Source organism: Mustela erminea, chromosome 4, assembly GCF_009829155.1.
Source record: "Mustela erminea isolate mMusErm1 chromosome 4, mMusErm1.Pri, whole genome shotgun sequence".
In the NCBI taxonomy this organism is placed as follows: Eukaryota; Metazoa; Chordata; class Mammalia; order Carnivora; family Mustelidae; genus Mustela; species Mustela erminea.
This window is the reverse complement of record NC_045617.1, coordinates 118,178,333-118,200,606: the sequence shown is the minus strand read 5'-3', so window position 1 is coordinate 118,200,606 and position 22,274 is coordinate 118,178,333. Positions and strand designations below refer to the sequence as shown.

Below are 22,274 nucleotides of genomic sequence, written 5' to 3'. Positions count from 1 at the left end.
GTCAACACCTCTTTTTCAGTAACAGATAGAACACTATTAGACCAAACAAAGAAGCAAATAATAAAGACAGAGAAATTCACTGTCCTCAACCAACTGGATCTAATGGACATTTATATAACACATCACTCACAACAACAAAATAACACTCTTTTAAAGTACGCATGAAATATTCACCAACAAGACAGACTGTATCTCCTGGGTCAAAAACATTTTAAATTTAAAATAACCGAAATCATATAAACTTGTGCTCCCTGACCATAATGGAATGAAACTGGAAATGATTAAACAAGATAACAGAAAAACTGCCATTCGGAAATTTAAAAACGTGCTTCTATATAACCCATGACTCAAACAGGGAATCTCAAGGGAAATTAGAAAATATTTTCAACTCAGTGAAAATAAAAATACAATATTTCAAAATCTGGGCTATGTAGCTAAAAGTAGCGCTTAGAGGGAAATTTACAGTTGCTATAAAATAAGTGCTTCTGTGCCTGCACCCCCAAATTCTTACAACGGAGACCGAATCTCCAGTGTGATTGTATTTGGAGGTGGAGTCCTAATTAGGTTATGAGAGTAGAGCCCTCAAGAATGGGATTACTGCCCCTATAATAAAAACAAAAAACAAAACCACCCAGCAAGCTCCCTTACCCTTTCTGCCTGGTGAGAACATAGAAGACAGCCTTCTGTGATCTAGGAAACAGCCCCTCACCAGATGTCAAATCTGTTGGGAGTCCTGATCTTAGATTTCCCAGACTCTAGAACTGTGGGAAATGAACTGCTGTTGTTTACCACCCATCTAATCCAAAACATTTTGTTATAGCAGCCCAAACAGGCTAAGAAAATAGTACTAAACATCTACGTTATAAAAGAAAGGTCTCAGGTCAACATTAACTTCCATCTTAAGAAACTTGGACAAAGAAAATAAACCCAGGGGCACCTGGGTGGCTCAGTTGGTTTAGCATCTGTCTTTGCCTCAGGTCATGATCCCAGGGTCCTGGAACTGAGCCCCCATTCACATCAGGCTCCCTGCTGAGGGGGCTGCCTGCTTCTCCCTCTCCCTCTGCTGCTTCCCCTGCTTGTGCTATCTTGCTCTGTCAAATAAATACATATAATCTTAAAAAAAAAAAAAAAGAATAAAATAAACCTGTATCAAGTAGGATGAATAAAATTAAAAGCAGAAATCCATATAACTGAAAACAAAGAAAAGTCAATGAAAGTAAAGGCTGATTTTCTGAAAAGAACAGTAACATTAAGAAATCTATCAAGAAAAAAGGAGAAAGAAACACAAAACATCAAGAATGAGAGAAGAGGGATGTCTAGGTGGCTCAGCTGGTAAGCACCCAACCTTGATTTTGGCTCCAGTCATGATCTCAGGGTTCTAGGATTGAGCCCCACACTGGGCTCTGTGCTCTGCTTGTCCTTCTCCCTCCGCTCCTCCCCCCAGGTGCATGCGCTCATGTGCACGCTCCTCTCTCTTTCTCTCTCTCAAATAAATAAATAAAATCTTTAAAAAAAAAGAAAGAAAGAAAGAAAGAAAGAGAGAAAAGATTATCACCACAAAGAAAGCATTAAAACAACAAAGGGTACTACAAACAACTCCACACGCAAAAATTTGACAATTTAGTGAAAACGACCAATTCCTTGACATTACCCAAAGTCATCCAAGACGGATAACTTGAACAAATCTAGAACTATGAAAATAAACTGAATTAGTAATTTTAAATTCCCAAAAAAGAACCCTCCCGGATGGTTTCACTGAAAAATTCCTTAAAAGAACACCACCAAGCTATACAATTTCTTAAAAGAAAAAACAATAGTACAACATGTTAGAGCTTATAGAGCTGCCTGGTCCAGTGAGGCAGGCTACTGGCCACATATAGCTACTGATTACCCAAAATGCTGAAATGATCCTATTTTGGCTATACTAACATAAAATGTACTATTAAACATTTAAAAAAAGATTTTATTTATTTGAGGGGGCGGGGAGAGAGAGAGCAAGAGCACAAGACCAGGGGGAGGGAGAAGCAGACTGCCTGCCAAGCAGGGACACTGGGACCATGACCTGAGCTGAAGGCAGATGCTCAACCGACTGAGCCACTCAGATGCCCCTATTATTAAACATTTTAAAAGTCCTCAAATAAGACTCAGTCAGAAATAGGATCTGCTTTCTTAATCACTTCTGATTTCTAAACATAAAAGAGAAACTAAAGGGTGCCTGGGTGGCTCCGTGGGTTAAAGCCTCTGCCTTCGACTCAGGTCATGATCTCAGGGTCCTGGGATAGAGCCCCGCATCAGGCTCTCTGCTCAGCAGGGAGCCTGCTTCCCTTCCTCTCTCTCTGCCTGCCTCTCTGCCTACCTGTGATCTCTCTCTGTCAAATAAATAAATAAAATCTTGAAAAAAAAGAGAGAAACTAAAACTAAAAAGGAAGAATGACTTTGAAGTGGTTACTAAGCCACACCCTAAATCACTTTAGAATTCAATTGGTCTCAAAACCAAGTACAAGCAAAACTCTTAGAAGTCAAGAAGTGGGCGCCCGGGTACACAGTTGGTTGAGTGTCTAACTCTTCATTTTGGCTCAGCCCCTGATCTCAGGGTTGTGGGACTGAGCCCTGTGCTGGGTTCCAAGCTCAATTCAGAGTCTGCTTGGGATTCTCTCTCCCTCTCCCTCTGTCCCTCCTACTTGTTCTCTTTTTCTCACAAATAAATAAATAAATCTTTTTTAAAAAAGGAAATCAAGAGGTCACTGCAAGGACACGGATCACTACAAAGCGAAATCCAGAGGTTAACAGGTACACAAAGCATCCTTTTCTAAAATCCGAACATCCAACATTGGCATTCTCTTTATAAAGAAAGGGAAACATAAGCTCTTTAAAGATAAAAGGAGAAAAATAAAGAGAGCTTTAAAAAAAAGTATAAAGATTACAGAATGAACTAATTTCTAACTGATAAATATCTTTGCCATTTCAAGAAAAAACCCCTTCGACACTATGGGGCTAGTGTCAAAGCTTCATTACAGAAACAGAATGCATTTGCTTTTCAGTAAGAAGACATCCTCCTCAAAGAGTTCCACCTTAACTACAAGACTAATGGGAGGTTTCTAAAAATAAAGTAATGACCACATTCTTGGCAGTAACTAAGGGATTGCATCTGAAAAACTAAGATATCAGACAAAGCTTAAGAGACCAATACATTAATCATTTTTGATGCTAATCATCAGTCTGTCACACACAATTTTCAGTAAATTTATAGCACATACTGATAAATTAGGTATTCACCATGATTTGAATGGAAAGCAATTACTCCTGCTTCCTTACTTTTATCAAAGATATGATCTGGCCTGCTTCAGTACAAACTGTACACTATACTGCACTTCCTAAAACTTCCATTAAACTTAAGGTTTAATTCCATAAAACCTTAAGAATTTCTCAGGTGAAGCAATTCAGCATACATGTGCACATTTTTTTGTGAAGGGGAAATGTACATACACCTCCATTGTTCTTTTTCCTCATTTTTATTATTTTAGAAATGAAAAGAATCATATGACCAAATATGTTCATTTAATATAATGGCTCTACCTCTCTTCCTGCAAGGAAGGTAATCATTAAGCCAATGATGCATATTAAAATCACTATCACCCAAGAATCGCAGAAATGCAGTTTTTATGTTTTACTATGATGGGGCTATACTAAGTAACTAAGCACTTTTTAAGTAGATCCAGCCCCAGCTACAGCCCTTACCAATGCATATGCACAAAAGTTAAGGATTCTATATACATATTTCTTAAAAGCAAATTATGTTTGAATAGTTAATCTTTAAACTTGTCAGGGATTTTAGAAATATTTCTTTTCTATTAACCAAGAAGAATATTTATATGTTAAGAAAGAATTATATTTGGTTAAAAGTATTTTTAAGGAGCGACCTCTAAATTTTGAATCCTTGAAATCTAACATTCCAGATTAAAGAAGTTTCTGTTAACAAAAGGGTTTTTGCTACCACAGAAAAAAAAGATGCTGCTTTCAAATTATACTTTCCCTTCTATCAAATAATAAAACTAATTATGAAGCAAACTGCTAGCACTAACACCACACATTAAAACTACTCACAGTTGGATTTCAAATCAGTTACAACATCTGATGATTCATACTCGGACATGCAAGTATTTTATTTACTACCTTTTACATACTTATCACTGTTTCGTCTGATTTCTTGATTTTCTATGCTGTGAACAGGTTCATGACACACATACGTGCATTTTAGAGGGTTAATCTGACTAGTACAGCCATTTCACATTGCCTTTGACTCATGTGAAACTACCTAGACACAACCACCAAATAATTACCACCATCTGGTAGCACTACTACCAAGAGCAGGTTTTCCTTCTCTCAAGCTAAAATAGCACATCACCTTATAGACTTGATATAAAACCTTACAACATAAAGATATTTAAGGATTTCAAATTCATTTACATTTGAAATGTCCTTCTAAAAATAAAAACATTTCGGGGCACCTGGGTGGCTCAGTGGGTTAAAGCCTCTGCCTTCGGCTCAGGTCATGATACCAGGGTCCTGGGATCGAGCCCTGCATCGGGCTCTCTGCTCCATGGGGAGCCTGCTTCTCCTCCCCCCCCGACACCTACTTGTGATCTCTGTTTGTCAAATAAATAAATAAAATCTTTAAAATAAAATAAAGTATTTTAAAAAATAATAATAAAAATGAAAACATTTCCCACACAAGTCACAATCAGCTTAGGCTAGCATTTCTTCATCCAAAAGAAATCTGTTGTTCTCAAGGCCTACTCTTATTTCTGATATTACAGAATTCTACAGACCAGAATTGAAACACAGACTGCCTTATTGAGGATCTTCTAGAAGCAAATGAAGCAAATTTTGAGTCGAACATTTAAAGAGAAGTTCTAATATAAGGTCAACTAAATAGACATTTTTCCAAAGATGACATCCAGATGGCCAGGAGACGCATGAAAAGATGCTCAGTATCATCAATCATCAGGAAAATCCAAATCCAAACCACAATGTAATACCATCACACACCTGTCACAATGGCCAGTATCAAAAAGACAAGAAATATCAAGGTGTTTTTGTTTGTTTTCTAAATAGGCTCCATGCCCAATATGGGGCTCAAAGTCATGACCCCAAGAGGAAGTCACATGCTCTACTGACTGAGCCAGCCAGGTACCCCAAGAAATACCAAGTTTTGATGAGGATGTGGAGAAAAGGGAACCATTATACACTGCTGGGAATGTAAATTGGTGCAGCCACTAAGGAAAACAATATGAAGGTGCTTCACAAAATTAAAACTAGAACTCCCATACCATCTAGGAGGTATTCATCCAAAAGAAAAATTAATTTGGAAAGACATAAACACCCCTATGTTCACTGTAGCATTATTTATAATGGCCAAGTTGATCAACAGAAGAATGGGTAAAGAAGATGTGGTGTATGTGTGTACACACACACACACACACACACACACACACACAATTTCTCAGCCATACCAAAAAAAAAAAAAAAAAAAAAAAAAAAAGAATGAAATCTTGCCATCTGCAATAGTGTGGATAGACCTAGAGGGTACCATGCTAAGTGAAATAAGTCAACGACAAGTACCATATAATTTCATTTATATGTGGAATCTAAAAATGAAACAATTTAACAAAGAAAACAGAACAGACTCACAGATACAAAGAACTCATGGGTGCCAAAGGGGAGGGTAGTGGAGGGATGGACAAGACAGGCAAAGGGGTTAAGAGGTAGAATCTTCCAGTAATAAATAACACAGAGGGATGTTACGTACAACATACAGAACATGATCAATAATGTTGCAGCAACTTTGTATGGTGACAGATGGCAACCAGACTCACTGTGCTAACCATTTCATACCGTATATAAATATCAAATTACTATGTTGTACACCTCAAACTAAAACAACAGTATGTTATTTATTCTTCAATTTAAAAAAAAAAAAAAAAAGCAAAAAAGGTTGGTTCAATAGGCAAGAGGGAAAGAGAAAGGGCAGAAGTGCCGAGTAAAACAGCACCTAAATGGAAGACAGAGTGGAATTTAGAGGAAGTCTATGTGAAACCAGAGCTGCTTTTACAACACTGACCAGTTAAAATACAGAAGGATGAGGAGGGACAGTCCAGCATCACCTGGCTAAGAAGGACACTCATAACTGGAGGAGGTGGAAGAAGAACTTTAAAAAGTTTTAGGAAGGGCGCCTGGGTGGCTCAGAGGGTTAAGCCTCTGCCTTCGGCTCAGGTCATGATCTCAGGGTCCTGGGATCGAGTCCCGCATCGGGCTCTCTGCTCAGCAGGGAGCCTGCTTCCTCCTCTCTCTCTCTCTGCCTGCCTCTCTGCCTGCTTGTGATCTCTGTCTGTCAAATAAATAAATAAAATCTTTAAAAAAAAAAAAAAAAGTTTTAGGAAATAGTGTGGTTTATAGAGCGCACCCAGTAAGTTTTCTAACATATGGGACATATTATGGTTTAGGAGCTTTAATCAGGAAAGTTCCAGGGATGCCTAGGTGACACAGTCAGTTAAGCATCCAACTCCTGGTTTTGGCTCCAGTTGTGATCTCAGGGTTGTGAGATCAAGTCCCTACCTCAGGCTCCCTGCTTAGTGGGGAGTCTGCTTGAGATTCTCTCTCTCTTTCTCTCTCTGCCTCCCCCCACGCACCTGCCCTCTCTCTCTAAAATAAATCTTTAAAAAATCTATAAGAAAAATTCCATTTCTAATCTCTGAGAAACTAAATGGACAATGTGTAAGTATTTAATGTACAAGTGCAATGACCCCAGTGACCATTGTGAACTACTAACAAACTAACAAGAGCTACTTCAAGGGGAGAAACTTTCCTCAGCACGTGCTGATCACACTATCACTTCACCTTAGCTTACTTCACAACCAGAATGCCTCTGACTTAGAAGGAACCATCACAGTGCAGGGGTACATTTCTCCTACGCAATTCTGTAAGAGGTTATTCCATTATTGGAAGGAGGCACGTTACTGCTGGTATCAAGACTAAAATGGTGATACTCATGCTCCTTACTGCTTCCCAAGAGTCAAGTGTCCTTAGTGTTCTTAAGAAGTGTGCCTCTCCCAGCAGGCAAGAACTCCTTGAGGAACACTGATATTTACCCAACAACCTAAGAGTCGCTTCACCAACATTAACCCCACTTCACTGCTAACTTACTCTGGAAATGTGGAGAAGACCTGGGAACTATATACTAAATCCTCCTTAAGCCCTGACAAGTATTCACACCCTTGAGCCAAAGTTTCCATGTGAACCCCATAGAGTAATGAGGGCCAAATTAATCACAAAGGCCATAAAACTATTTTTCTTAATTTATAATAATAATTTATAAATAATTTACAATCTTTATGAACCCTAGACAAATTATTAATTATCTCTGATCTTTAGTTTCCTCATCCATAAAATGTAGCCAATACTTCCTTTATAAAAGGTAATCTATAATGTACAAAACCCAATACAGTGCCTGACATATAGCAGGTATTAGACAACAGGTTGCTTTTACCTAAGAAGCAGAAGTCTGTAAATAGAAGATAAAAGAAAATGTTCGAACTTGAAAAATCAATCTGCCAGGAAATCAGGTACTTAGTGGTATTCAACCAAGGGGGTTAGAAACATGTGTCGTGGGGCACTTGGGTGGCTCAGTGGGTTAAAGTCTCTGCCTTCGGCTCAGGTCATGATCCCAGGGTCGTGGGATCGAGCACTGCATCGGGTTCTCTGCTCAGCGGGGAGCCTGCTTCCCCCTCTCTCTGCCTGCCTCTCTGCCTACTTGTGATCTCTGTCTGTCAAATAAATAAACAAAATCTTTAAAAAAAGAAAAAAGAAACATGTGTGATTCAAGAGGAGGGTTGCCAGGAAAAATGAATATATGAAGCTGAAGTATTTAGTGAGAGAGGGCCAAGGGTCGCATACACATGCCCCACATAATGAAGAACTGTCCACACAAGACGCCAAAAGCACCTCTCAAGAGAGACTGAGAGAGCACAATCCATTTTAAATGGGGGGGGGGACCCACTTTATAAATTATTAAATATAGCAAAAATTCCTTTTGAGGAAGAGAAATGAACTGAAACATAAGTGTTTTTATACAAATAAAGAAAATGATACTTTCCAGAGAAGACCATCTAAAGACTGTAAAGGAGACCACCCACCAAAAACAAAACAAACAAGCTTTGTTGTTAAGACAGAAAGATGAGACACAGTAGTTACCTAACTTGTCCAAGTTTATGCCCAGGCAACCTAAGCTGACTTTCCAAACTCTTCCCACTACGCCACACTTTATGAGCCTGCAAGGTGAGACTTCACAGAAAAACTGAGAAGAGCCAATCACAGTTAACAAGGCAGTTTATTTTCTTTTACATGTTAATAGTTGTGGCTTTATGTATACTATTCTCACATTCTGCCTGAAATTTACCATCTCTGCTATAAGGATGTGTTATAACCAAGAGTAATCTGGATTCAATGAAATAGTAATTTGTGCAATGAAATTAAATTCTTTACCAGAGAAGATGAACTGTTTGCAAACTCTATACCACACAGCACAAGAGGTCATCTGAACAGGCAACAAGGGTTAAGAAGGCTCCCAATTCAACAAAACCAGTTTCATTTTTAGGTTTTCCTTTTATTTGAGGGGGCATTCATATATGCTCTTATAAAGGAAAGGGTTCTATTGATTTTTTTAAAATGTTTTGAAAATCATGGAGCCAGATCTATTATTAAGATCTCTTGAAAGTATTAGATTTCACAAAATCCTGAGAAACAACTCACAGATTATATGACCAAGAAAGGCTTTAAATTCTTTATTGCCTCCAAAACTAGTATATTTTATACCCCAACTACTTCTAGAATTGGAGGGAATGTTACAAATATAAATTTTAAGGGCCAACACAGTGATAATTATTTTTATCTTAACACTGAATCATACACATACACACACGACCAGAGATCTCAAACACTAGAGAACAGTAAGAAGCAATTATTTTTGCATCAAAGAGATTTTTTTTTTTTTTTTAAGTCACATATGTGGTCATGCTCCTCCCTTAAAAACACTGGCATTCTTTTAAAAAAATCTCCCCTCTGCTTTGGGCTCAGCTTTTTGAAGTTACATAGAAAAATAAGACATGTATCACCTTAAGTTTTAAAGGTATTTGGGACACTCATCAAATAACTGGGGAGAAAGAGGTAAAGTGCCAAAGAGAGGCAAGGGAGTAAGAGGTGCAGAGAAAATGCAATGGTGGGGGGGGGGGGGGAGAAGAAGAAAATGCAATGGGAGCTCAGCAGTGGTAGAAACTGGTTGACCCTTGAACAATGTGAGTTTGAACCTCATAGGCCCACTTATATGTAGATTTTTTTCTTTTTTTCTTTTTTCTCTTTTGATAAATACAAGAAAGTACTGTAAATGTATTTTTGCTCTCAATTTTCTGAATTTTTTTTTTCTAGCTTACTTTACTTTAAGAACACAATATATATTACATATAACTACAAAATACGTATTAACTGTTAATGTTATTGGTTAAGATTTCTGTTCAACAAGGCTATTAGTAAAGTTTTTGGGGAGTCAAAGTTTTCAACTGTGCAGGGGTATCAGCACTCCTAACTCCCCCGTGTTATTCAAGGGTCAACTGTACTTCCAACTGTGCAGGTACAAAGGTTATTAGAAGGAGTGGCCTGTTCTGGAAAACAGTAGGGAGGTTCCTCAAAAAGTTGAAAATAGAGCTACCCTACGACCCAGCAATTGCACTACTGGGTATATACCCCAATGATACAAATATAGTAATCCAAAGGGGCACCTGCACCCCAATGTTTACAGCAACAATGTCCACAATAGCCAAACTATCCATCGACTGATGAATGGGTAAAATGTGGTATATATAGACAATGGAATATTCCTCAGCCATCAGAAAGGATGAAATACTGCCATTTGCAATGACGTGGTTGGAACCAGAGGGTTTGTGCTAAGTGAAATAAGTCAATCAAGAAAGATAATTATCATATGATCTCACTGACATGTGGAATTTAAGAAATAAGGTGGAGGATCATAGGGGAAGAGAAGAAAAAATGAAAAGATGAAACCAGAGAAGGAGACAAACCATAAAAGACTCTTAATCTTACAAAAGAAACTAAGGGTTGCTGGCGGGGAGACAGGTGAGGGGTAGGGTAGCCAGGTGACAGACATTGCAGAGGGTATGTGTTGTAATGAGCACTGGGTATGATATAAGACTGATGAATCACAGACCTGTACTCCTGAAACAAATAATACATTTTATGTTAAAAAGAAAAAAAAAAGTGGCTTGCAAAGAGAGTCCGGAAGGGAAGGGACAAATTCTACATTCTGATACACGATTGCACAGTCGTTTGTCATTCAACATATAGTTCACAGTCTAGTAGGAGAGAAAAGTAAGTAAACACCTAAAATACAACGTGTGAAGTATAATAACAAGCCCATGTACAACATTAATGAAAAAAGGAGGGACAAATTTCCATGGGGTCATGAGGAGAGTAAGCAAGGAGGGAAAGGGGAGGGAGGAATGGTGATTTCATCAGGGCCCTGAGGATGAGCAGGAGTTTACTGGAAAGAAGAGAAAAGATATTTCTGGCAATAGGAACAACACAAGCAAGGGCATGGTGAAGTGAAAGCATGTGGTGTCTTTGGGGACTGGCTGTGGGGGAGTAAAGAGGAGACTGACGATGAAAGTGAAAACGAGGCCAGATCGTGAGGAGCTTTAAGCCCCACGCCAAGGAACTGGGCTTCAGTACAGTAGGCATGAAGGTTTTAGGCAAAGAATAATGTCATATAAGCACTATGAGACACCCTTTCTAACATTAAAATTTTCCAAGGCTATAAAAAAAATGTAAAGTTTCCACCATAAAGTTCCACTATATGCGTGGAACATATAGAAAAACATTAATTCCAGAACCCCCTGAAATCATGCCAAAGTCCCCATTGGCTCTGAGTCCAGTTAAGGGTTCCCAGAAGACAGGAACTATTTACTATTTATTCTTCTTTGGATTACCAGGACATGGGATACAGTGGAATCAACAGGAACTGGTTTGTGATGAAGAACAGTTTTGAGACTGAACAAAAGATGACTCCAAGGTTCCTGCCTGATCACCTCAATGGGGTGCTGATGAGAAGAATGTTAAGTTTTGCCTGGGAGACATTAAGATTCAGAAATCTACAAGATACCCAAGTGTTCTGCCCATAAGCAGTTAAAACACAAGCTTGGGGCTCCAAAGAGAGTCTGCAGCCACAGATATGAATTTGAACATTGCTATGTTCTGTAGTGGTGAGAGCCACTGAACCCATGTGGATGGATGAGGTCACTGACCATGAACAGGACCCAGCTCAGAATCTAACAATCCCAGGGCAAATAGGAGACTAGACAGAGACAGAGAAAGATCAATCAGAGGAGGAGAAACAAGACAGTTATCCGGTGAGTCTAGGAAGGTACACAGTTCAGAAAACATTTGGAGTATGGTGTCAAATGACAGTCAATTAGTCAATTAGTATAAAGACTAAGTGGCTACTGGATTTGGAAACTAAGTAGTCTCTGATTTTCATTTCTCTGGAGTGCGTAAAGAACAGACAGGGTTGAAGCACAAACGAAAAAAAGGAAAGAAGAGGCAGTGCAGCTCACTCTGCTCAGTGAGTATGGCAACAAAGAGGAGACAGGTGCTGATGGGCGCTCTGCTTGGGAGAAGGACGCACACTTTGAGCATTATCTTTTTTTAGAGGACTTCTATCTAGAGACTCTGAGAACAGGACTGCCTTCAGTATTCTTACAGCACCTACTAGATTGTATAATAAAAAGAGCAGAGCTACTAAATTGCTATTTAGAGATGCATGATATAGATCTCTCACACACTTCACTAAATTTTAACTAAAGTGCCAGTGTAAAAGGGAGAGCACTAGACTGACCCAATTAGGCGGTCATTAAATTCAAGTCATTTACCTGCACGGGGTGACAGATGAAAGAGGCCACGCCTTTTTATATCATTTGACAGGCTCTGTGAGCAATGCTGGGAATGCTGTAAGACGTTACCTTTATTCCTTCACCCTGGGCTGCACAAGGACATACTCACCTCCATAGTAGAGTCCTGTAGCAGTGCACATCCGCCACTGTCCCTGATACATTCCTGCTCTGCTGGGGCTGCACATCTGGACGCTGACATCTGCAATCTCTTGGGGCTCTAGCGATCTCACCATCACCATGTTCACATGTCCAAATTGGTCTCCCCCGACATATTTAAGACAAACCCCTGGAGGCCAGGCCTCTGCCCCTGAGTTCAAGCAAAAGAAAAAAATGTTAGGCAATTAGTGGTCCTAGGATGGGTGCAGTTCATTACAAAACTGTAGAAGAGGGCTCTCTCTCTTTTGCACATACGTGAACATAGCCACATATCCTTGAGCTACATAATGTCACAAGACTGGCCAGAAGGAATTATCAGAGTTAACAACCTCTGACCAACAGTCTATCCCTAAGATAAGGCACATATGACCAAAGCAAGGCAGTTCCTCAAGAAGATGCGTTTCAGGGCACCCCGGGCGAGGTCACACATTACACTGAATCCATGGAATCTGAGAATGATGTTCACGAAGAGCCATGGAAATGAAGCACAGACCCACATCTTTGGAGGCCTGCTTTCTTCACTAGGCGGTAACACATGCCTATTTTCACGAGAACTTTTTAAGCTCACATTCTAAGTAAAAATACATCTGATTATCCCCAGTTTTTCTATCAAGGCAAGTGGATGAAACATGTGAGGGATAATTTCTATATTCCTTTCATTTTAAAATATTTCCCCTGATGTACGACTTTTCCTTCTGGAGTCCTTAACTATGAAAAGACCAAGGTGCAAGAGATTCTGCATATACGAGACAGAGGAGTCAAATGCAAGTTTCCTTTTCAGGTTCAAACAGTAATGGGATAAACTCCCCTAGTAAAAACACACTTAACTGTGGTCTCAGAGGTGATGATACCAGCCAGAAGTATGGGTACAAAGGACAGGAATGGCAATACAGGGACAAGGCACTGGCAGGTATGTCTTTCCTCCTTTGGGAGTGATAAAGATCTTATTTGGGTCCCTCCTTCTGTGTACCTGTTTCCATGCAAACTAATTCAAAATGAGCAATCCATATATTGGCTTGTTCTGACAAGTCACAGCGCCACAGAGAGACTAGAGGTTATCTTTCCAGTGAAGTCTCTTCAATATATTTATTTTTACTGTAGACAGAAACCTCTGTATCTTTTGGGGGTATATATACATCCATTATAAAAATAAATCACCGTGAAAAGGCGGACATGGCAGGAATCTAAGGACAAAGCACACTTGAAATGTGTCTCCTGAGAGTATTCTAGGATGCCTTGGTTCCTTGTTCTCAAAGTGCCAGACTGGTTTTGATATACCCAGTGAAAAGCAAACCAGAGAGAAAGGCAGCTACAGCTACACGGCTGAGCTCTCAGCCCCGTAATGAGCGGCACACTCTGTGGCTCTTGCACCTTAAGGGGTGGCAGAGGAAGAAGTTGGCAGTGTTTTGTCAGACCCACTTAAAAACACACCTGCCAGCAAAGTGCCCTCTTAAGTTAACACCATAAAGGGCAACTGCTGCTGGTGGAAAGCTTGTGGAGGATACCCTGGCCAGACATGCAAATTGTTTCACATTTCTGGGGCCTATGGTCTTGGCGAAAGCATATTTGTCTGAGGTCAAGAATAGTAGCAGCTGGCATGGAGGACCTTGGAAAATGTCAGTCTCTTTAAAGACCCAGATCCAGGAGGAAAATTCAACTGCTGTGTTAGGGGTGAATTCACAATTATTCTTTCAAATGCACACACACAGATGCACAACACCCATAACAAGACAACATGTGTTTGTATGAAAACCCAAGAATGTGTCTATTTTTGAACTTCTAAGAAAGTAAGGAAAACCAAGACTGTCTGGGTGCGGGAAATACTTGGCCGTCCCGAGCAGACAAGCACAAGCAGCTGAGGCAGTCAGAGCTCTCAGCTATGCAAAGAGGGAGTGCTTCTGTGCTCCCCAGAGATCAAGTTAGTTGGTAAACATTAAGGGATTAACAAGTTATGCAGCTAGGGTCCTGATCTAATTTTTTAGTACGCCAGACACTTTATTCATGTGGTGCCCGGAGAGCTTGTTGGAGAAAAAATTGGATGAATTATCCACCATCAACTCTAAGGTGTTAATTTGCTGTAAAGTGAAGAACCAATCATTTACCTTCTGAGACTTACCAAGCACTCACTACAACATTTAGCTCTTACAGTCTAGTAAGTCAGGTAACTCTAAAAAGGTTAAAGATACCAGTTCTTAATACAGAAGGAAGGGAGGAGCACCTGGGTGGCTCAGTGGGTTGAGCCTCTGCCTTAGGCTCAGGTCATGATCTCAGGGTGCTGGGATGGAGCCTAGCATTCAGCTCTCTGCTCAGCAGGGAGCCTGCTACCACCTCCATCCCCGTCCCACCTACTTGGGATCTGTCAAATAAATAAATAAAACTTAAAAAAAAAAAAAAAAAAGGAGGAAGAAGAGAAATAGTGTTAAGCTATATGGACCATCAGCATACCTAAAATCTGAATTTGAGAAATGTAATACAACAGGGCTTCAAATTAAGTCTCAGTTACAAACTGGCTTGATGCGGGGGACAGATACATCTAGAAGAAAGGAAAGATTAACCTATGTTTTATGACTTTCCAAGTTAAGTATCACAAAAACACATATGATCAAGGCTATGATTCTTCAGTTATCATGGGAATATAATTTTATTAAAAAAAAAAAAAGTAAAAACAAAACAAAAAAAACCTGACATGGCAATTTTGAGATGACAGAGAACATGGCAAAAATGAAATAAAAGTCCATCAGTTCCAGAAAGCCTTGACTTACTAGGGATAAGTGATTACACCAACAGTTGGGAGATAACAATGAACATCCGAAGATCAATGAGGAAGATAATCCTTAATGAAGATCCCCTATTCTTTTTAATCCCTAGAAGTTTGGAGACTGCATTTCAAATTGAGCTGCAGGCAAAAACGGGAACGTCATTGATCCTGTCACCATTTTCTTCCCATACCTGATGTAAAGTGACTGGAATATAACAACATCTGCTAAATGGATGAAGCAGAATTACCTTCTCTACAGTTCAGCTGAAGAGAAAGGCAGAGAAATTAACTATTTTAAGGACCCAAAAGTAAATGGAGAAAACAGTTGTTCTTTTTCAAGTTTTCTCAACTCATGCTTTATGTTCATAAAAAATAAAGTTGACTGTGAAGCCACTGCCTCACATGACAATCACCAACTACTTCCTCAAAGTCCAAGAAATAACAGTGTTGCCATAACGTGCTCAGCTTAACATTCATGATGACTGCAAAACAGAGGGTGGTTGTAACAAATAAGAAGCTAAAGCATTGATGAGGGAAATTGTTCCTTTTCACATTGGAGGGGCATTTTCAAATTTTTACTTTCAATTTTAATTGTAAGGTTTCCTGTTCAAGGTTCCCAAGCTTCTAAAATTTATATGGTGCCAAAAGCTTGCGTCCTGGGATTCCACATCTAAGTCATTAAATGTCTGGATTCTGTTTTTCCATGGTCTTAAAAGTTGAATTTTAAACAATGTGTGATATTAGCTTCTTTGGGGAAACTGCCAGGACAGCTATATGTAGTTCCTGCCAATCTCATCTGTTGTATATTCAAATGCCTGGCATGCCTAAAACATGACAGCAGAGAGATACCATGAAAATTATTTATGAAACTATTTCAGTGAGCACTTTTCTCTTAAGAGAAGATTATGAATGAGAGTAAGAGAGCCAGAGGAGAAATAGCTAAGGCCTGTTGTATTTCTGAGTTACTCTACTTCCAGAAAGAACTTATAGGCCAGATGAGAATGATGCTAAAGAACAGTACACATGCGTGCTTTCCCTGTTTCTCTTTACTAACATACCTATCGCTTAGTTATACAAGGCCAGGTTCTTCTTAATCAAATGGTAAGCATGTAGCTGATAGATACAAAACTATTTGAAAAAGGATGAACAACTTTCAAAAGGATAAAAAAAAAAACACTATGTGTTCAAAGTAACCTGAAGGGTAAAATCGCCAGCCAATTGTTGCCCAACTCTTCAAGAAGTGTTCAGGCACAAGAATGGCCTTTCACAGGAATAAAGACTGCAGATCCAGAGGCTGTTTTAAACTGGACTTTCCACGCAATACCAAGTGGAAAAAGCAGCCAGCCCCACCAACACAGCTTTTCTCCAACGTGAAAGAAAGGTAGGCTTTTTGGGGTTCTGATTTGACATTTAACCATTTTATATCAATCCCTCCCAATCCCCCATTAAATGAAGAACTGCCTGGAGAGTGAGTAGATGTATCGAGATTTCTAACATAAAAAATGACTTCTGCGACAAAAGAGTATCTCAAATATTTTAGTGGTACTCTAAGAACTTTTAATATTTAAAAACACTATAAAGAATTCACAGAAAGGCAGCCATTTTAAGTGTTTTCACTATAAATAAGCAAAGTCTTAATTTTTTTTTTTTTTTTTTCCAAAGTCTTAATTTTTTTAACCAAATAAAATTGAATTCATGTGAAGTTTCAAAAGCAGTTTTGATTAGCAACTAGCAGGTTTTAGTAATTCCGAGAAAAAACATGATGAACAGAAGCTGAACTTAAGAGACTGTTTCAGGGGCACCTTGGTGACTCAGTCAGTTAAGCACCTGACTCCTGATTTCAATTCAGGTCATGATTTTGGATCACAGGATCGAGTCTCATGTCAATCTGAGACGGGCTCTGCTAAGTGCAGAGTCTGCTTAAGATTCTCTCCCTCCCTCTCCTACTGCCCCTCCCCATGTGCGCTCACTCTTGAGCACATACATACATATATAAATATGTAAGATCTTAAGAAAGAGAGGGATTATTTTATATTTTTAAAAGCCCACATCAGGAAAAGTAAGAAATTAAACCCCCCCAAAAGGAAAGAAATAAGGCAAAAAATAATTAAGCTTTGAAAAAAAGAACTTCAAGAAAAATAGAAAACATGGCTACTTTTCCATATAGCCAAGTGTCTCTCAAACAAACAATGCCCTACACTGTTACAACCAAAAGGGAAAAGAAGCTAATGAAAATCTTACAAAGCCACGAATGTCTCCAGTCATCTACAACATTGGATTGATCCAGATTATATGCGTTTCCTCAGTGACACACTAAACTTTCATCCAAGGGAGAGTTACTTTTAATTAAGTCAGAAAAACTAAGAATAACAATCTGGTACATTAATTACTATATAAAAGGCTAGCTTAGTCAATCTTTCCCCATCATAAAAAAATTAAAGTACAAAGAACTAAAAAGTAAACAGTCAATAAAAGGTCACTTTTACAGGTTTATTACATCAACTCACATCAGATCACCTTGCTAGATAGGGTTCCCCCCCACACACAGGTTTTTAGCTAAATATGCCTTCTGCCTAGTTTCCATCTCTCAGAATTCCTCGTTAAGTCCTCAGTAACAAGGAGGTTAAAGCATTCTGATCTGATCAGCAGCATGAGTAATTATTGCATGAGACAAGCAACACTAAACCCACTCAAATTTAAAAAGTCATTACAAAAGAATTTAACAAGCAAAAGGTAATAATTGTTACCAGACACATATTCAGATCCTTCTTTCAAAGAACTATTGCTAACTTATTTTTAATTTTTCTTAAAGTCAGCAGTATAATACAACAATGTTTCTAAAAAATTCTCAATCTTTCCATCTTTCCCATTCTGAGAAAATCCCACATTTCTTACCCTATTTTTCAAAGTTGGTATTAACATTTCAGAGAGATATCTCAATGAAATTTCATAAAGAATCATCCTTGCACCTACAAAGAAAAGAGCGTTCAAAAGAGCAGATGCTCGCAGCTCTTTCTAACCACCTTGTTCTATTCAAGGATGTACCTCCTCTAGCCTGCTGGAAAGAACTGGAAGATTAATTAGAGCAGAATTAAAATGATGGAGTAGAACTGTACTGGTGGAGATAATACCACCACCACACACAGGCCTAGTTCCTGGTATCAAGTGAATATTGAATTGTTTAGAGACCATCAAGACCTAAATTTAAAAAAAAAAAAAAAAAAAAAAAAAGATCTGGATTATTTTTTCCTGATCTAGGGCAGGGGACATTTCACTGACGTTTGGTCATCACACCAGTACAAAAAAGTATTACATCAGGGTGCCTGGATGGCTCAGTCTGCCTTCCGCTCAGGTCATGATCCCAGGGCCCTGGGATCAAGCCTGGCATCAGGCTTCCTGCTCAGTGGGGAGTCTGCTTCTCCCCACTCTCCCTCTGCCCCTCCGCCCGCTCCCACTATCTCTCTTAAATAAATAAAATCTTAAAAAAAAAAAAAGTACTACATCATGTATAAGAAAAAACTCAGTTACAAAAGTATATAACTTAAGCTAAAACATTTCCTTGTTTGTTTTAACTACTAAAAAAAGAAAATAGGGCAATGAAGAACTGCCCGTTATCCACTTACCGGAATTCTGGATCCGCCATGTCTTTATAAACTGAGTATCAGGAGGTATCGACTCCCCTTCTCCTATGGTGACATCTTCAACAAACGACATAGAGGGCACACTGATGTTTGGGCTCTCAAAGTCATAATAGGCGCCAATTGCTGCTTGTAGGTTCCTACAAACAAAAAGAAAAGGCAAAAGATTTTACTTTAGTCCTGTCCAGGGTATATTACCTTGATTGTCAAAACAAATGGAAAAAGCCTGTTTCTCACAGTTTGGTATTGGAACACAGGCTTCTGGTATATAAATTTTTAGAGTCACTGATTCTGAGGATCAACAGAAAAAACACCAAGACCAACAAACTTGAGCAGCACTTTCCTCTCAAGTGCCCACATAAAAAGTAAGAAGACACTTAGCACCATCAGTAAAAGGATGAGGAAACCTCTTGCCCACAAGGATAGCAAGTATGGGTGAGGAAGTCAATTAAGAGAATGCTCCTCTATAACCACGATGGGAATTCAAAAAACTCTATTTTAAAAGATATTCTAATTATTTAATTTTTTTGAAAAGGCAACACATGCAGATGGTTCAAAAAGTTTTATACGGTGAAAAACAGCCATCCTTTCTCTTCTTTCCTACACACACAAACACACACATAAACACATGTAACTGCTCACACTACCTTCTTCCATATCCTTCCAGAACTTCCTTATGCGCATACAAGCAAATAATACATATTCTTATTTCTCCCCCTTTTACACAATTAGTGGCATATTTATTATACAATGCCCTCTGCTTTAGTACCATGGAAACATTCCTATGTCAGTACATAATGAATATCCTGTTTTTTATAGCTGTATCCATTGTACAGATACATCATTATGTCTACTTCTAAGCTTGTTTCCAATCTTTAATTCTTCCATAAACAGGCTTAAGCAAACACTGTTTTTACATACATGCAAGTGTATCTGTAGGATAAATTCCTTTAAGTGATACTACTGCTGGGTCCAAGGGTATACATTGGTGGTTTTAACAGATACATTCTAAACTTCCCTCCATAAAGTTGTACACTTACTGCTCCCATCAAGAAAGTATGAGTGTCTATTTCCCCATTTGTTCATCAACAGTGTTCTTCCAAAGTTTTGGATTTGTGTCAATCTGACAGGTTAAAAATAAGATCTCAGTGAGAACTTAAAACGGTTTTCTCTCGTTGCACAAAAGGTTAAGTATCATTTACATGTTTATGAGCTGTTCGTAGTTTCTGTTCTGGAAGCACCATTTTATAAATGATGGTGTTCTTTTTAATTACTCATAAACCCCCTTATGTCAAAAGGAACTACCAAGCACACAAACCAAAGTCCCTAATTGAACTGAAACACATGATTGACAGTGCACTCATCCATGCCAGAAACCAAATGCCACTAAGGGGTTTAAGCAAGCTGTGTTCATTAGCGAGATCAAAGAAATTGCTAGTAATTACATTAACTGCTCCTCTTAAGATCTTAAACTAGTGACATCATCTCCAGTCCCCACAGCAGACAACAACACAAATTGCATTTTTCTAAACATAACCCAACCATAAGCCAATGGATTCAGTGGGTTGTTTTTAATTATGCACAAACATAGCATGAAATAAGCTCTGACAGTATATAACTGTTCAATAGACATACTATTAACAGCAAATACTTTTCTGCTGGGGGCCTGCCTGCTCCTCCAGGTGTTTGCAGCTGCCAGAAAGGTCAAGCCTATTTAGAGCAGCTGCCTCAGGTCAAGCCTCACCCAATGGTGGCTTGTCATTTTAGTCAGTAATGACTGGAATTACACCACCACCAACTGCCTGCCTCTTGTGTGCCTACGAGATAAAATTTACACGGAGCAGAGCTGGGCCAGGGGCCAAACTGCCTGTTTGCCTGTCCATTCAATAGGAAGGCTTGGACTTTAGTCTTCCCAGCAACTTCCTTCTGTAGCTGAATGTGACTGATCAAACCTGGTGACGCCCAGCCTCTACCACCGACAGAGAGGTCTTAGGAATGTATCTGGAATCAGCCTTACATTTCGGAATTAGGGACATAATGAGGAAAAGAAAAGTGAGCCTAGTTTGTATTTTGTTCTTCTGAAAACTTTTTGTAAAAGCTATGCGTCCATCCTTTTATAAAGGTAATTTTTCTGCTGCAGGAACTCCAGCAAGTAGCCTGCTGAATTGTTTTCTGTTCACTTGGCTGTAAAATATACTTGGGAGGGAAGAAACTATTTGTGCACTCAGGACAATTGCCAATTCTCATCCCCAGCATGTGTCATATTTCACCACTTGGCTCTGCCTGATATCAGAAAGGACTCAAGACCACTGCAGTAGAAAGATGAACACGTTCACTTATCCTACTTAGATCCGGCCGCCTCAAATCTTGTTTCACACAGCCCAACTCACCCCACAGCCAAGCCAACAAAACTATTTTATTTATACCTGCTTTGTATAGGTAATTCAGCCAAAGAAAGATTAAGAAACACTTTTAAAGCCCAAAGTGAAACCGAAAGTAGTGAACTGGACTCCTGGCAGGAAGTAGGAGTGGAGGATGACAAAGCAAATTAATTTCCCAAGTACAAGGCCAAGTGTGGACTTTAGCCCAGTGGCGCTCTAACCCATTCGGCAGGTACACAACTTAAAATGTGGGTACACAGCTTCTTGGCACTTGGACCACTTAGATCACCACCTTACTGGGCCAACCACTGGCAGAAATAGACCAAACAGCTCCAACTCAGTTTGAGAACAAGCAGATACGAGTGCATGTATTCCTGTTCAAATCAACACACTCAGCTATTATTAGCCAACAAGAAGTTATATGTGAAATAGAACTGGCTGAGGAAATGGGAAAAGGAAGAACAGGGACTCCATATTCGGCCCAGTCTGAAAGTTTAAACTTCCAGTTTCCTCCAGTTTTTGCTCAAAAAAGTTTTTAATTTGATTTCAGACTAAACCAAAAGGACCCTGAAGAACAAAGGCAAGCAGTGTAACTGAGGAAAAAGGCATGGGTCAAGATGATGGTGACGGCTATGAATATGCCTAATACCACAGAACTGTACACTGCAAAATGGTTAAAATGGTAAAATTTTAAATTGCTTTGTTTGGAGGCAGCTCCTATGCCTGGCTGAACAGCTTTGAACAAGCGGCTATGCATCTATGTCCGCTTACTCATCTACAAAACTAAATTTTTTAATCAGAAGGATGGCTTATATTTTGTATTACAAAGTTAGGCAATGATAAGATTGGCTGTGAAGACTGGATGAGACAATGTGTGTAAATGCCCTAGGGTCAGCATTCAACCAATATTTAACTAATAATGAGCACTTACCCATGTGCTAGGCACTCAACCCGAGACTAGGGACAGAACAAAGAGCAAGATAGGCAAGGCCCCTACCTTTACACAGCTTATAGTCCAGCAGACTTCAGCAAGCCAGAGACATTCAAAAAGGGTATCTCCAACTGTCTCTCCCACTGAAGTTATCAGCCCAAGGCAGCTTTTCCTACTTCAGTGAAAAATGGGTTTGGTGCACAACAGTTTCAAATGCACTGATAATCAGGTTAACCTGATTTGGAGCAGAAGAATTTGGATGTTGGTATGTGCTCCCTAATAAAATGCAATTTTGTAACCCAAAAGCAATATTGTCCAACATTAATTTTATACAGAAACCCACAAATGCACTGACAGGTAAATAACTTGTCCCATGCTAGACCATCAATTAGGAGG

General features: G+C 39.2%; 1 protein-coding gene across 2 annotated transcripts in view; it reads right to left on the bottom strand.

The window, feature by feature from the left end:
* Window positions 1-22,274, bottom strand: part of ILRUN (inflammation and lipid regulator with UBA-like and NBR1-like domains) — a 90,928-nt gene that overhangs the window by 37,039 nt on the left and 31,615 nt on the right. Inside the window, exons 2-3 of one of the 2 annotated variants that reach the window (XM_032340576.1) lie at window positions 18,552-18,706; window positions 12,124-12,321 (exon numbers count right to left, since the gene is read on the bottom strand). In XM_032340576.1, the coding sequence (XP_032196467.1) occupies window positions 12,124-12,321; window positions 18,552-18,706 (353 nt within the window). The remainder of the gene's footprint in view (window positions 1-12,123; window positions 12,322-18,551; window positions 18,707-22,274) is intronic. The other variant, XM_032340577.1, reaches the window with a different exon arrangement.